The sequence below is a fragment of the Lactuca saligna genome, chromosome 5 (assembly GCF_052625555.1).
Source record: "Lactuca saligna cultivar CGN05327 chromosome 5, ASM5262555v1, whole genome shotgun sequence".
NCBI lineage: Eukaryota > Viridiplantae > Streptophyta > Magnoliopsida > Asterales > Asteraceae > Lactuca > Lactuca saligna.
In genome coordinates, this window is record NC_136421.1 from 224,176,592 (window position 1) to 224,192,250 (window position 15,659).

The 15,659-nt window shown below is 34.9% G+C and overlaps 1 protein-coding gene and 1 long non-coding RNA gene across 2 annotated transcripts; one reads left to right on the forward strand and one right to left on the reverse strand.

The window, feature by feature from the left end:
• Positions 1–11,829: 11,829 nt before the first annotated feature.
• Positions 11,830–13,188, forward strand: LOC145045416 (uncharacterized). The gene is made up of 2 exons (XR_013681823.1): positions 11,830–11,987; positions 12,259–13,188. It is a non-coding gene; the product is annotated as an uncharacterized LOC145045416 (long non-coding RNA).
• Positions 12,114–12,975, reverse strand: LOC145045415 (DUF1677 family protein, putative (DUF1677)). The gene is made up of 2 exons (XM_078993746.1): positions 12,836–12,975; positions 12,114–12,756 (listed from the first exon to the last, which is right to left on the reverse strand). Exon 2 carries the CDS (start codon positions 12,752–12,754, stop codon positions 12,215–12,217), a length of 540 nt encoding a protein of 179 aa, XP_078849872.1. The 5' UTR covers positions 12,755–12,756; positions 12,836–12,975; the 3' UTR covers positions 12,114–12,214.
• Positions 13,189–15,659: the final 2,471 nt, after the last annotated feature.

The following is a 15,659-nucleotide window of genomic DNA, read 5'->3' on the forward strand; positions in this document are numbered from 1 at the left end:
ATTCCATGCAATAACATACAATCACTAGCATACTACTTAGCACAAAGCTAACTATCATACCACATAATATAAAATGGGCCGACCTTGGTGCCTTAAACCCATTGGTATGGTGAGAAGACTCATCTCTCTCGAATTCTGACTGACAAGCTAGAACAAGATATGTTCCACGTGTTGCTCCCACTTAACTGCCTGTTAGCATCATTAGATAGACTTGTCATATTCCTAGGATTACCCTCAAGGTTAACCGTGGTCAACCTTGGTTAAAGTGAACGCCAATAGTCAAAGTCAACAGTCCATGTTGACCTGAACTCATCGAGTGCATCTAGCGACTCTTCGAGTTCCTACCGAGTCCAGACAATCTGATCAAACCCTAGCCAATTCGCCGAGTTGTTTCATCAACTTGACGACTTCACTTGATATTCAAAAGGCATGGAAACCCGATCCGGTTCGTCGAGTTGTTATAGCAACTCGTCGAGTCCCCCTTCATGTTTGCTTGTTGTTATGATACACTGAATCCAGGGACTCCAGGTCTTAGATCTGAAGCCCTAAGGTGTCTAGAAGGATAAAGTTCCCAACTTTACCCTCTATAACCGTTCCAAATGCTCTGGAGATTCATAAAGTTGCAAACTTTATGAACCTCATGCATGCAATCAACATGAAGGGTAGGAAATGAAGAGTAAACTCAAGATCTAGCCATATTCTATGATAAAAATTGAGTCTTGAAGACTTAAAACAGTCCACAAGATGGTTAAGCTCAAGGATGGGTGCTTGGTTTGCTGGATCTTCTCATTATCTCCTTCTTCTTAAGCTTCAAAGTTACTCTAGTTCAAAAAATGGAAGAGAATCAGTATTACGGTTAAAACACACGCTCTTAGGGTTTGGAGGCTGAAGGGAGGTCGGCCTCAATGCTCTTAAAGAGATTAAATAGGGTGCAAACCCTAAAATTAGGGTTTTATCATTACAGTGCCTACTCGTCGATTCGGCCTTCTAGCTCATCGAGTAGGCTGTAGATCCTGCGTCCTTGAAATGTCCTTTACTCGACGAGTTGGACTCCCAACTCGCCGAGTCCACACACCAAAACCCTAGATCTTAAATAAATGAAGTAATACCTGGAACAGGTGTTACATGGTGAAGAACCGTTATCCTCTCTCGAGGATTGATAATTTGTTTGACCAATTACAGGGTGCATCTTGGTTCTTCAAGATTGATCTTCGATCGGGTTATCACGAGATGCGAGTCATAGACGACGATGTTCAGAAGACAACTTTTAGGACTCGCTATGGTCATTATGAGTTTGTGGTGATGCCATTTGGGCTCACCAATGCTCCTGCTGCATTCATGGACCTCATGAACCGCGTGTACAAACCGATGCTGGACCGTTCTGTGGTAGTCTTCATCGATGATATATTGGTTTACTCCAAGACTCAGGAGTAGCATAGGAGCACTTGAGGGAGGTGATGGAGACTATGAGGAGGAAGATACTTTTCGCAAAGTTCTCCAAGTGTGAGATTTGGTTGCGCGAGGTCTGGTTTCTAGGGCACCTTGTCAACCAGAAGGGTATTTTTGTCGATTTGGCCAAGATAGAGGTTGTGATGCAGTGGGAGGTTCCAAGGTCTCCAAATGAGATTTAGAGTTTTCTTGGTCTAGCAGGTTATTACCAGAGATTCATCCAAAATTTCTCCAAGATCGTTGTTCCTTTGACCCGACTGAGCAAGAAGTCGGTGACATTCCGTTGGTGGCTTGAGCAGCAGGCAGCCTTCGAGACTCCCAGACAGCGGTTATGCGAGGCATTGATTCAGACTTTACCAGAGGGCGTCGACGACTTTGTGTTTTAGTATGACGCTTTGATAATGTGCATGGGTGCAGTTTTGATGCAGCGAGGTCACGTAATAGCTTATGCTTCGAGGCAGTTGAATCCTCATGAGGTGATCTATCTGAAACATGATTTAGAGTTGGGGGCTGTGGTTATCGCCCTCAAGATTTGGCAGCATTACCTCTATGGAGTTCGTTGTACCATTTACACAGACCACAAGAGCTTAAGGTACCTCACGGATCAACCAAATCTGAACATGAGGCAGCGTCGGTGGTTGGATGTGGTGAATGACTATGATTGTGAGATCATTTACCACACGGGGAAGGCCAATATAGTGGCCGATGCCCTGAGCCGCAAGGCAGTGGCGGCACCGATCGAGACACATATATGAGGATGACAGTGATTACACCACTGCTAGAGAAGATCCTGGAGGCGCAAGTCAAGGGCCTGAAGGAGGAGCGTCGGAAGTCCGAGCGGATCATAGGCCAGGTAGCCTCCTTTGATTATGACAACCGTGGGTTATTGACCCTGCATGGGAAGGTCTGGGTTCTATATTGGGGCGGAGTACGACAAGTTCTGATGGATGAGGCCCATAAGTCGAGGTTCTTCATCCATCCCGGGGCGACGAAGATGTATAAGGATCTTCGCCCTGATTACTGGTGGCCCTACATGAAGCGGGACGCAGCATGGTACATAGAATGGTGTTTGAATTACAGGAAACTCAAGGCTGAACACCACCACCCACATGGAAAGATGCAGCCGTTAGACATTTCTGTGTGGAAATGGGAAGATATCACTATGGACTTCATCACGAAGCTTCCCAAGACCGCACGTGGGGTAGATTCGATATTGGTCATCATGGATCGGTTGAACAATAGTGCTCATTTTATCCCAATTCATGAGCTTTGTTTTTGACATTCATTATATCTACACGTAGCTATTGACAAGATCTACAACTTTCATTTAGACTCTTCCGACTAATTTTGACTTTATTTTTAAAGTTATATTTTAGCAAGCTTAGACAGTTAAAGTCGGTTAAAAATTCATAACTTTGTCATCCGACATCCGTTTTCGAATGTATTTATATCATTGAACTCATATTAATGACATCTTCAAGTCTCGTTTAGACCGTCTCAGCTAAAAATCAACTTATCTAAAATTCGATTTCTAAGATGTATACTGCTACGTTGAAACTTCGAAAAATCATAACTTCCTCTCACGAAGTCAGATTTAGACTTTCTCTATATGCCCACTCTTGGTTTGGTGACCACTACAACTTTGATGTATATCATTAAGGCAAAAAAGTATTTTATCAAAAATTTACTTTTTACGTTACGTAGAGTCATGTTGGTTTAATCACGAAACTTCAACGGGTATGTAACATCCGAAAAATCGAGGGTAAAAATTTCATTTGTAACATATAGATTCAAACATCAATTTGCATTTATCCAAACATTAAGGTATACCAAATTAAAACAATTATCAGAGTAATTCCCAAAATCATAAGTTATGGAAAAACATAGGTGTGTGCACTGCGATCAAGTCGGGCTCTTCCCTTTTGAACCGAAAGTACTTGAAACCATAAACCACAAACTGTAAGCACAAAGCTTAGTGAGTTCCTCAAAATATCACATACCATACATAATCATGAGTCAAACATATTAGACACATCCAATCAATCAATAAAAGTGCTATGTGACAACCATAGTCTTGCCATTATGCCATGAGCCGCATCGTGGTCTTCCTTGCCAGACCAGGGGCCACAACCCTAGTAATTATAGACAAGTTCCTGGAGATGCCTCCAGTTCTTCCATGCAAGCATCATAAAGACAACTAGCATACAATCTACATTACTTAACTAGTTAACTGCCTGAGTTCAGACTCTGGTCTTACATACATTTTGCTAGGAGCCACCTCCTGGTCTTTCATAAAAACTGCTAACGGCTAACCCCGGGGTCTTCCTATAATACATAAAGCAAATGGTCCGGCATTGGTGCCTTCAACCCATAGAACAATGAGGAGACTCACCTCGAATGTAGAAGTTCATTGAAAGAAATCCCTAGCTTCTGCCCTGACTATTCCTCCGGGCTATTAATACCAAGATAACACCCAATTAGCAATTGAGTTCCAAACTATGATCCATATCCATACTTGGGGTAAAATGACCATTTTACCCCTAACCCAACTTGAACCAAAACAGAGGCCTAAGTCCAAAAACCATAAAGGCCCAAAATCGAATGTTCGACAAAGGCCCACTAATGGTCCAATTTTCCAAATTGGGCCCAACCCATATGGACCTTATCCTAAAGCTCAAAAATTCCCTTAGTCCAATATTTGATCTTAGATGGTCCAAAAGGCCTAAAGCAACAAAGCCTAAAACCGAAATGACACCACAAGGCCCAAATCAGCAAGACGCACATCCAAAGTTAAGTCCAAGCCTAAGAACCAAAAACTCCACTGATCAGACAAACCTGACGCGTTCCCTGGAGGAGCGCTAGGCATTCTTCGCCTGACTGAGGATCGGGACTGCTTGCTGGAACGCGTCGCATTCCTGAGATGAGCACGTGGTGTTTTCGGTCTTTGACCAAAAATTTACCCCAGGGTCTTAATACCTTAAGCCATGATGTCCAAAATTCAGAATAGCATAAACTCAAAGACTCAATACATATAGTCAAAGGATTTAAGCCTTTTGATGGCTCAAAAAGGTCCAATCATGATTTCAAGCACCTAAACTCCACAAAGTGACCAATAACTCAAGCATGGGAGGACTTAATGCATCAAGAATCCAACTTTATATCAAATCCAACTTAGAAAAGGAAAGATCTTCAATCCTAGGCTCTTGGAGTGTCCCAAACTCACAAAGAGCCTCAAAAGACCATAATATGCATAACTCAATCCTAACTTAGATCTTATGATAAAGAAACATCAAGATGAGAATTGTATACCTTTAGTGGCTTGCAATTGTTATGAAGAATTTGGATCTAGAAGCTCAACTCCAACCAAGGCTTGTTTACCAAGTTTCTTCTTCTTCAAGGTACAAAAACATAAAAAATTAAGACCTAAGTAAATATATATAAGAAGAGCATCAAGGTTATGACTTTACACATCCAAAGGCTAGATCTACCTGAATAAAGCTTGGTTCCAAAAGCTCCAAGCCAATCAATGACTCTTCAAGTAGCTTCTTCTTCTTCCTTAAGCACGAAAACACACTTAAACCACAATAAAGCTCAAGAAATACTCAAATGGAGGCTAAGGTTTCATTTTTACGGTTAGAGAGGATGGAGGCTAAAAGAAAAGAAGGTTGGAGGTGAGTTAAGGTCCTTAAATAGGATCCAAGACCCTAAATTAGGGTTTTAATCGGGCCCAACAAATGCAACACGTTCCCTTGGGGAACGCAGAGCATTCCTAAATGCCCCCGCATCCAAATTCCTGTGTACACCATGTGTACCACCCTTGTACGCCATGTGTACCCAGTTTGGTCCAAACCCTCCTAACTTCAAATGATCATAACTTTTGCATCCCTTATCCATTTTCGACGATCTTTATATCTATGGAAAGGTAACGAGAAGCCCTAAAATTCTATCAACTTTATTTAGCCTAAAAACCATCAACACTGAAATCCAAAATTCATAAAAGGCCCAAACCAATGCCTTTATCGATACCCTTGGGCTCTAAAACAGAAAATGAACCCTATCATCACATAACCAACACCATCCACATCCAAATGGGTCTAAAACTTTCTTCCCCGAGGCCCTAAGCCTTATGATAAATGATGATCGGTCCACGATCTCGATTAACGAAGCGATTCAAAACCGGGCGTTACAGGGTCACAACTTCTTCATTATAAGTCAGACTTCAACGTTAATTATATGACTAGAATCCTTATGACATATACTATAACTTTGGTTAGGATTATTTATCATAAATAATCTTCTATCAAAATTCATTTTTAACGCTAATTATCTCTAAATTACCTAGCCTAAATCTGTGGGTATTATAATATAATAGCCATTTTAATTTTAGGAGGGACCATTTCCACATAGAAACATTGCCAAAAGGACCACGAAGCTAAAAAAAAGTCAAGGTTTGGACGAAAACTCGAAAAGAATGCATACCATAGGGATCACATTTGCAATTTTCTTAAATTTATAAATCCTGACAAATTGAATTGGCTACTAGCACCACACAGTGTATCTGATTAGACATAATATTAGTTTAAGTAGATAAGGGTGTCAAACTCAAAGGGAATTGAGGTGTACTAAATGAAATAAATAAAGCAAATTAATTCTGAAATAAGTAAAATACTATTAATTAAAAGATACATTTGATTAGATTTTCGAATCACTGCAGAAATATGGTTAGTTCATATGAAGAGCAATGGGAATTTGATAGATATTCATTGATTTCTAAATTGATTAACTCAATGCTAATATTATTAATCCTATGACTTTAATTTATCTACCATCAAAGATAGCTTTCCTGGCCTCAATCTATTCATCCATATTATGCAATGACTTAAAATGTATGATCAGATCCAAGGTTAATGACATCTTCTTAAATTGTCCAAGTTATTGGATCAATCGCAAATATTAATATTAATTATATTATGGTTAACCTATGGATAAACTTTCCAATAGTCACCATTTCATACACTCTTGACTCGATTTTCTAACTTGAACAAGTTAATAAACAATGTGATTTAAGACACACAATCTAAACCTAATCATAAATCACACACTCAATTATATAAACACAACAAAATTGTTATCAATACTTATTGATCTTTAGTTAATAAATAGCACAAAAAATTAAACAATTATCAAAAACTTTTTAATTAATTAAACCATAAACATATATCATCTACATCTAATAAAAAAAATATAAAGACTTAGATAATCAAAACTAAATATCCAATAAGAACTAAGGAATTAAACATAATACAAAGCTTAATGCTTATCAAAATAACCCTTTCTTTTGGATTTAAATGGCTACAAAATCTATGTTTTTTGTTCTTCTCTCTAATAGACGAAATTAGGGTTTGATTTATAGTAATCTGCTACCGACTTATTTCGCGGTGTTATTTAGTTTCCACGGTACGATTTTATAACATTCTCAAATATCTTCAAAATATTATATTTTTGTGGAAATATCTTTAGTTAAAGCTTGCTTAGTCTTCAAGCTATGAATTTCATTCCAAAATATGCTTTAATATCTTTCATTTTATCATTTAGTCATTTTAATCTTCAAAATATAAATTTATAACATTTAAGTATCAAATATGAATAAAGTGTATAGAAAAATATAAAATATATCCCTTAGAATATGTTTAATTTATGAAATATCAGTTATAGCATTGTAATAAGTAGAAATCAAAGTAGGATGCCATAATAAACAAAGCCTTTTTTATTTGGATATGCTTTTGAAGTGATAGGTCACTATGCAGGGCTTCTTTCCTGTCAATTCGATTAAGAATGATTGTTATTATATTTATAGGTTTGATTATGCAGATTCAATTCTTCATCTATTATTTTATTTTGGTTTTGATTTTTACAAGTAGATTTTGTACTAAAGCATTTTTTTTGGCATTGGTAGTTTATAGATGAAAAAAAAAAAATTTTTTGCATAAATGTTTTGTTTAATTTCTACTTTATTTTTAAATGATAATCACAAAAACAACCACCTTATGGCCAAATGCATTTGTTGAAAAGAAATAAATTTGTTAATTGTCTAGGTTATAAGAAATAAAAGAGGAGATTTAACCCTAATAAAAATGAACCATTATTCATAAATTGTACTCTAGAATTCAATGGCACACTTGATTACATTCTTTATTTAGATACATATTTATAACTTTTTTTTTTATTTTGGTTGTTTATTTTATTTCAGTGTGATAATTGTTGTTTTTTTTTATTTTATAGGCGTAGTTTGACTGTAGAATGTTTGTGTGTATGTATATGATTGTGTGTGCATCTGACTGTGAGAGTGTGTTTTATAGCTTATAATTGCGTAAAATTATTTTATATAATTTTTGTATGAAATGTAAATTCCTACTATAACAAGTTAAAGTTTGATATTTGTTTGATTGTAATTATTAAAATTTGATTTTGATTTAATTTTCTTCATGATTTAACTATTTATTTGTTTCGATGCTTATTCATTGTAGATTTGGAAAGTTCATCAAGCAATGATGTGTAGGTTGATCCACTGCAAAAAATCATCGATGGCATTTCATGATTTACCAACTGCACTAACCTCTATTATGTCAAATATGTCATGAAAGAAGTTTATAAAAAAGTGAATAGATAGATGAGATACTCGTATCATTATCTTTTTATAAACAAATTAGGGGATGTATTTGCACAATGTTGCAAGTGATATCAAGGTACTTTACTTTCTCTGTTTGTTATAACATTGTTGTTTATTTTTTTTTTCTATTAAATCCTTACATTTTTTATATTTTTCTTTTTAAAGCATTGTACTTAGAAGACATCACACTGGCATCTCATAAATCTCTTTTCCAACTTGCAACCTTACTAACAACAAAAGCAACAACCACCAAAATAGGCTGCAAGTAATAGCAATGTATTATTTTCTACACTATGTTTTACTATTTTCTTCATTGTTTCATTTTTGCAACATTACAAATCTATTAAATTTTTTTTATCAGACATTGCACTTCAAAAAGTTTTCATCTCTAGCATTCTACTAGAAGACTTCCTTACTTGGACAGTTTTATAAATGAAAGAAATGAATATAGTTGTGTTTCATAACATTTAATGCTATATGTAACTATATTGTATGGGTATGTAACTATATGTGTGTCTATGTATGTGTGTGGCATAAACAAAAAGTATAGTTGAAAATGAACATGTTCAGTACCCCAAAGAAAATTTAATGGTATATGAAGAAAGCGACATTATTTATTTAGAAATTGCAGGTTTGGTGCTTTTTGCACTTGAATTATTTGTTGCATGATGTAGTTAACCAAACAAAGATATATAAATATACATTCAAAATGACGAGTCTACCCTTGACGTTGATAATGTTAATTACCTAAATGAAGATGGTGAGATATTGAAGAATAGTATGCTATACTAAGATAAAAGAAGGTACAATTATTTTGATAGAAAGAAATGAAAGTATGCTCCTATAATAGCCAAATAATAGCAATATGTTATTCTTTCACCATTTGTATTAATAAAATTGAGTTGCTACTTGGATCTAGAGAAACATATATAATATTATAACATTTCATAAATCCAGTCGGTAAATTGCATCCTTATATGTGTCAACTACACAGTAAATACATAAAGTGAGCAACATATTTACATTCATTTGTCAATCATAACATCCTACTTTCTTTCTGAAATAGTGGAACTGTTGAACACCATAATTTCATATCCTAATTTTAAATTATAACATCCTACTTTCATATGTTTTTTGTTAAAACATTGTACTTTTAAATATCACTTCTGTCAGACGTGAAGCGCAGAATACCCTTAGTTTTATATAACTTTTTAAAAAAATCAATTATTAAATAGTTTTCCAAACAATCTATTAAATATTTAAAAATCATTTAGAATTTCGTAAGTGAAAACATAAGGATAAACCTGTATCATTTTAATAATTTATGACCAATTATCATTAATTAGAAATAAAAAATGATTCTTATTAGGACAAAAAGATTGAAATGATTGGTCCTAATGTGGTGTTCATTTTTGTAGTTGGTACCATGTGAGTTGGTTTCTTGCACAGACATACAAACAAATTTATATCCATTTGCTAACACAACCATTTTCCACCTTTCCACTTTAAGCACTATTTCTTGACTTTGGACACATCCCAACTTCTTATATATGGTACAAAATGCTATTATATTATATTATTATAAGTGTTAAGACACCAATAGTATTTGTTGATATTTGGGACATGGGTCCTTGTGAAAGATCGTCTTTTCCTTATTTGGTTTTAAGAGGGTTTCGTGATATCTTGTGTATTCTTTCAATATATAAAGAAAATAAAGTTAAAACTCTGAACTCTGAAGTTCCATACGTATTACATATACATATAAGCGTCGTTCAAATATAAGGGGTTTAGAAAAAAAATCAACCTTAGGTCCAAACTTTGAATCGAAATTTTTTCAAAGCCAAAGCTTCAAGAGAAATTATAAAAATTTCTTGTTATTTAAGTATATTTCTTATTTGTTTATATAACTTTTGGGATCAAAATCACAACCAAGTAGGATACACAAAACCATGTTATTGATGCTTTGTTATGTTTCATTCCATGGGTTTTCATCAAAACCTTTTTCATTTATATTACAAAAACCTATTGTCCATTAATGTTGGATTTTTGCATAATCTTATACTTAGGGGGTGTTTGGCTTAGCTTTTCAAAGCCAAAAGTTCTTTTTGGAAAAGAAAAAAAGAGAAAGATGTTTGGCAAACTACTTTTAGAAGCTACTTTTGAAGTTTTTACATAAGGAAAAGCAACTTTTTGGAAAAATCAGGAAATCCTGACTTTTTGTAACTTTTCCAAAAAGGACTTTTGGGGTTTGAAAAGCTAAGCCAAACACCCCCTTAATTTGTATGAAAGAGTTAGAGCCTCTTTGTCAAGTCTCTTAATGGTTCCATTAAAAACATCTCAATGGTCTAACATTAAAAGATGAAAAACAAGGGATGAGTCATTCGTTTTTCGGTTTCTAATAAAACTCATCTTTGCCATAACCTAAAAGACTTTGAATCATTCGTTTTTCGTTTTGTAATAAAACTCATCTTTGCCATAACCTAAAAGAAACACATCCCCTTCTCTCTTTACTCCCACCCCTGTTGTTTCTCTCATGATGCTTGTTTTTCTTTTCAACTCATTTTCTTTACTTTTCAATCGATCATTTGTGTGTGGGTGTGTGCTGACCTTGTTTGCGTCTTTCTCAATCAATAACCATGTTTGGTGAACATCTCTTCATTTTTTTAATTCCTTCCAAAATTTGAGAAAGAAAGAGAGCAAGCAAAAAAAAAACAAGAAAGTTACATGTTTTGTTTTCCCTGTTTCCCTCTTAACTTGATGAAAAATAACGAAAAAACGATGAACCTGAGACCTTCTTTTGTGCATCTGTGTGTATCTCTTCTGCCACCTTAATCAATTACACTAGGGCTTGGTAAAAAGAAAGTTCGATGAACATTTTTTTTTGTTTTTAAAGATACAATTTCTCAATCCATCTCAAATGCTAGCAGATGAACATTTTTTTTGTTTTTAAAGATACAATTTATCAATGCATCCATCTCAAATGCTAGCAGCAGCTATTGAGATTTAAATGTTGTAAAATTATATTCGACTTAATTGTTGGATTTGAGTATTTATACAAATATGTTATTGAAATTTAATTTTTTTATAACAAATCTTCATGTTTTGAAAGAGATTTGTGAATTAAATTATTGTGTTCTTTGAAATTGTTTATGTGAGAATGTTAGAATGATAATTTTTCTCATTTAACAATAATATTACCAAACAATAGACCTCTAAATCATGATTCATGAAGGCCTACGGTTCATTACCAAATCACTCACACTGTCTTGTCAGTTCATCGGGCTTGGAATATTCATCTTGTGGTTGAAAATAACATTAAATTCATTAACTTTTGTCCGCACACTTTTCTATTCAGAAGCAATTTGATGTATTGAAGGATCCGAACCCCCAAAGTGTTGCTTAAAATGATATATAACTATCATTGTGGGTTTCTCTGATTATTTTCGAAAGTGTCAATGTATACCTTCGGCAACACCACTTCTTCCTGTTCGGACCATTTTATGCATATTTGGATTGGCCTAGGAATAACAGCAATTTCATATGAAATTTGATTTAAATCGGAGAAAGTGGCAATGAAATGGAAAACAATTGAAATGGAACGGTAGAAAATGTGTAGTTTTGAAATGATATAAAAATGTATTTATATGGGTAAATTTAAAAAGAAAAATTTAAAAATGACTTTAAGAAAAAAGAAAATAGAGCGAGTAAATTCACGGGTTAGTTAACACTAGCAATAGCTTTTAATTGGTGGTACCTCTCCTGCTCGGATTTGTGCCTACGACGGTACCGACAGCCATCTACCCCTCCCGACGGCTGTGTTGGGAATTAGAAATTCATGAACACCAGCCGGAGCCAATTGTGGTAAGGGGTAAGCCGGAACACACATATATCCATGTGATATTTGTAAAACAATAAAAAAACAAATTACTTTTGGAAAAATTTCTGACTTTGTTTTACTATTTGCTCATGAAAAGCAATGGATTATGGATCCATATTAACTTGAAATAGGTTTAGCCTTAATGGTATTCGATAAGCATGGATTCAAATGTTATTCAGAAAATCTGAGAAAAGCTCTATGTTTAGATAAAAGGAGATTCAAATGTATTGCATCTGGTTTGACTGTTCTCTGTCTTCTTCAGATTCATGGCAGGAGGTTGAATCAACAAGCCTAAGCCTCGGAATACAACTCTCCGATCGAGGAAGTCCGGCACTATCGGTGTTCTTCGTTGTCGGACTACACGGCATAGACCTAACGGAGATCGGTGAATCCAGACTCCGCCGGAGAATCTGTTTCATGGCGGCGATTAAATGAATTGTTGGATCAGGAGGCGGACCTGATGAGATCGGCGTTCTACAGAAGTTCATGTGGCGCGCCATAGCCTCTTCAGTACTGATCAACCTTTCGTTCCTCACGATCTCGTCTTTCACAGCTTCTCCACATAATCCGCAGATCCATTTTCCTTGATACCTTTCACGAATCCTCTCTATGTATCCCGGCGTGCACTCTTCTGTCAATCCGCAACAATCGCACTCCACAAACTCCACTTCCGTCGTCGGAGCTATCAGTTTTGTCGCCACCGACTGCGATTCCGTTGCAGGCATCACCATCGCATCGCTCATAACGGTAGTAGACATCTCTGCAGAACAGAATGACACGGATTCATTGGTAATTCATTTCAACTCAGTATTACACAAACAAAAGAGAAATTAAATTACCAGCGAAAGCAGATGAAGTTCAATAAAGCTACAAGTTCTCTTCGATTTGAAAAGTTTAGCTGAAAAGTAAAGAAGATTTTTGTCGATTATCTCTCTTTTTCCCACATTCCATATTCAAGCTTGGATTTGTTAGGAAAAAGGAAGAAGAATCTGCAAGGCATTCTTCAGATGAATCATAAGTGCAGCTGGAACAGATGATTTTTGATAACTTTGTTCTCGAATGCTGAAAAAGAATTAAAAATAGGAATCCAAGTAATGAATCAAGTGAAGAACAGATACAAAGGAATTATGGTTTTGTAGGGGTAGGGAGGAGGATGAGGAGGGGAATCAATCAATGATTAAGGGTGAGGAAATGGTGGAATAGAATCCACAACAATTTACTAATGGAAAGGAATCAAACCAAAAAATATGGAATTAAATAAAGTAATATTGTCTTATTACATATATGGGAGCCGATTACATTTACAAAAATATAAAGTTATATGCTAATTAAAAACAATTTTTTTTGTTAGTACATAATTTAATTAAAGTAATTGATTACTTGCAATATATTTGATAATTTGATAAATAGAAATGCCAACGAGGTCAAATAGAAGAAGAAATAACCTCCCCGCTCCCACCCACAAATTCGCTTGTTTTTCCCTTACCTCGACCTCAACCTAGAATTTTCCCATTTTCGCGCCCTCGATCCCAGCCTCGAGTTTCAATATCACCCCCGCTCCCACTGAGGGTACCATGTGTAACGCCTAGATTTTCATATCAGGTACATCCTAAAAAAATTCATTTCTCACTTAAATTTATAAATAACTTTGGTGTACACTGATACTATGGTATACAAGAAATTACCACAAAGATCATACTAACCTCAAGTACAAGATCGAGTCAGACGTCACAATAATCTACCTGCAAAATAATTATCACAGAAACGTAAGTCGACTTAGTGAATAATAGTTGCAATAACATAATCACATAAATCACATATATCGCAATTAGTAGTCATCACTAATATGTAACAAATAAATTATAACAATTAGTGGTATTCTTATGCTCTCTTATGGGTTCTAATAATAATCAATTTCTCAATAATGATCTATTACTCAATAATGATCTCTCTCTCTCTCTCTCTCAATGTGATCTATCTCTTAGTAATGATCTCTCACTCTCTCTATCATAATCAGTCTCTCAACCGTGCTTTGTCTCAATCATGATTAGTCTCTTATTCAATATCTATCTCTCAGTCGTAATCTATCTCTCAATGCTAATAAATCTCTCTATCATGATCTAACTATCTCGAAGTTAATAACTTTATCAATATCTATCTCACTCAATGGAAATTAATCTCTTTTTTAAGATCTCTCTTTCTCTTTCTCTCTCTCTCTCTCTCACACACACACACACAATCATATTCTATTTATTAGTCATGACAAATCTATCAATTATAATCTATCTATCAGTATGATTAATTCCTCACTCATGATCTCGATAAAATCTATCTCTCAGTAATGAATAGTTTCTAAATAATTATAAATTATTTAGATCTCTATATAATTAGCATATCATATATCATAGATATCATATATATCACAAATCTAATACAAACAATTACTTAGAAATAATCTCTCTTTTAATGTGATCTACCTCTCGGTTATAATCTGTCTTAATCGGAATTTGTCTCATCGAGGATCTATATCATTTACAAGTTATCTTTCAATTAATAATCCATCTCTCAATTAAGATCAATTTTCAATCAAATATCAACCTTTCAGTATAATCAAATTTTCAAATAACATTTGATTACTCAATAATAATTAATCATATAAATCATGTAATGTATATTACAGATAACACGTCAATGGATTTTAGAGTAGTGCTACTCACTTGTTTAGTTGGCAGATTGATTACCATTTCAGTTTTGATCCTCCCTTGCCTATCAGCTCATCACATGGTAACACCTATTCATTAAATAACAAGTTCCTCAAATCCTGTCATGACTTATTATTAGTCATTCCCTATGACCTATTGTCATAATAATAATAATCAAATCTTATAATATGATCTCAATAGTTGTAAATCGTAAGTCATTAGTTAATTTGCTCATAACAAGTATTTCTCAAATATTAGGTTTTATAACCCTTACAGTCTCGACAAAATCTTTAGTTGTAAGATTTGGTTACAATCTCACTAACGTGTCTATAATAGTGCCATATCATGGACACCCACAACATATACTGCGGTCTATCAACTCTCAATATCGATCACATATCATAATTACAAATTAATAGGGTAAAAGATACCTCAACGGATCTCGTACTCAACCCCGTATATCTTGTACAATGGTATATCTCCTCCATCACAATCTCCCTAGAGCGATTTCCAAGCAGCATCTTCGATCACGCATGCCAAAACCTCTGAAAATGACACAAGACTCACGTATTTATACTCTGCAGTGTGCCACATCGTGGCACACAGCATGCTACATCACAGTGATCAAGTAAAATTTGGTTTCGCCATGTGTCGTACTCCCCCACAACGTGTCTTGGTTACTTGATTCAGACTACATTGTGGTACATCTATTGCCATGTCATGATGATCTAATAGACTTTGTCTCGCCATGTATCGCTCTCCGATTAACACATGTATTGATGACTTAGTCATTGCCATGTTGTAACACCCGTTTTCTAGAATGGCTCAGTTAGTGACTTGAAGGAGTCAATGTAACAACCCGTTATTTCCAGTCAAGAAAAGTCAAACCAAAGTCAATAAAATTCAAACTTGATAAATTAAAAGTCAAAAATTTTGAGTTGTTGATTTAATAGTGTTAAAT

Bases quoted from the DNA above. Each gene is read 5' to 3' on its own strand.
- LOC145045415 (XM_078993746.1), bottom strand. From the start codon at position 12,754: ATGTCTACTACCGTTATGAGCGATGCGATGGTGATGCCTGCAACGGAA.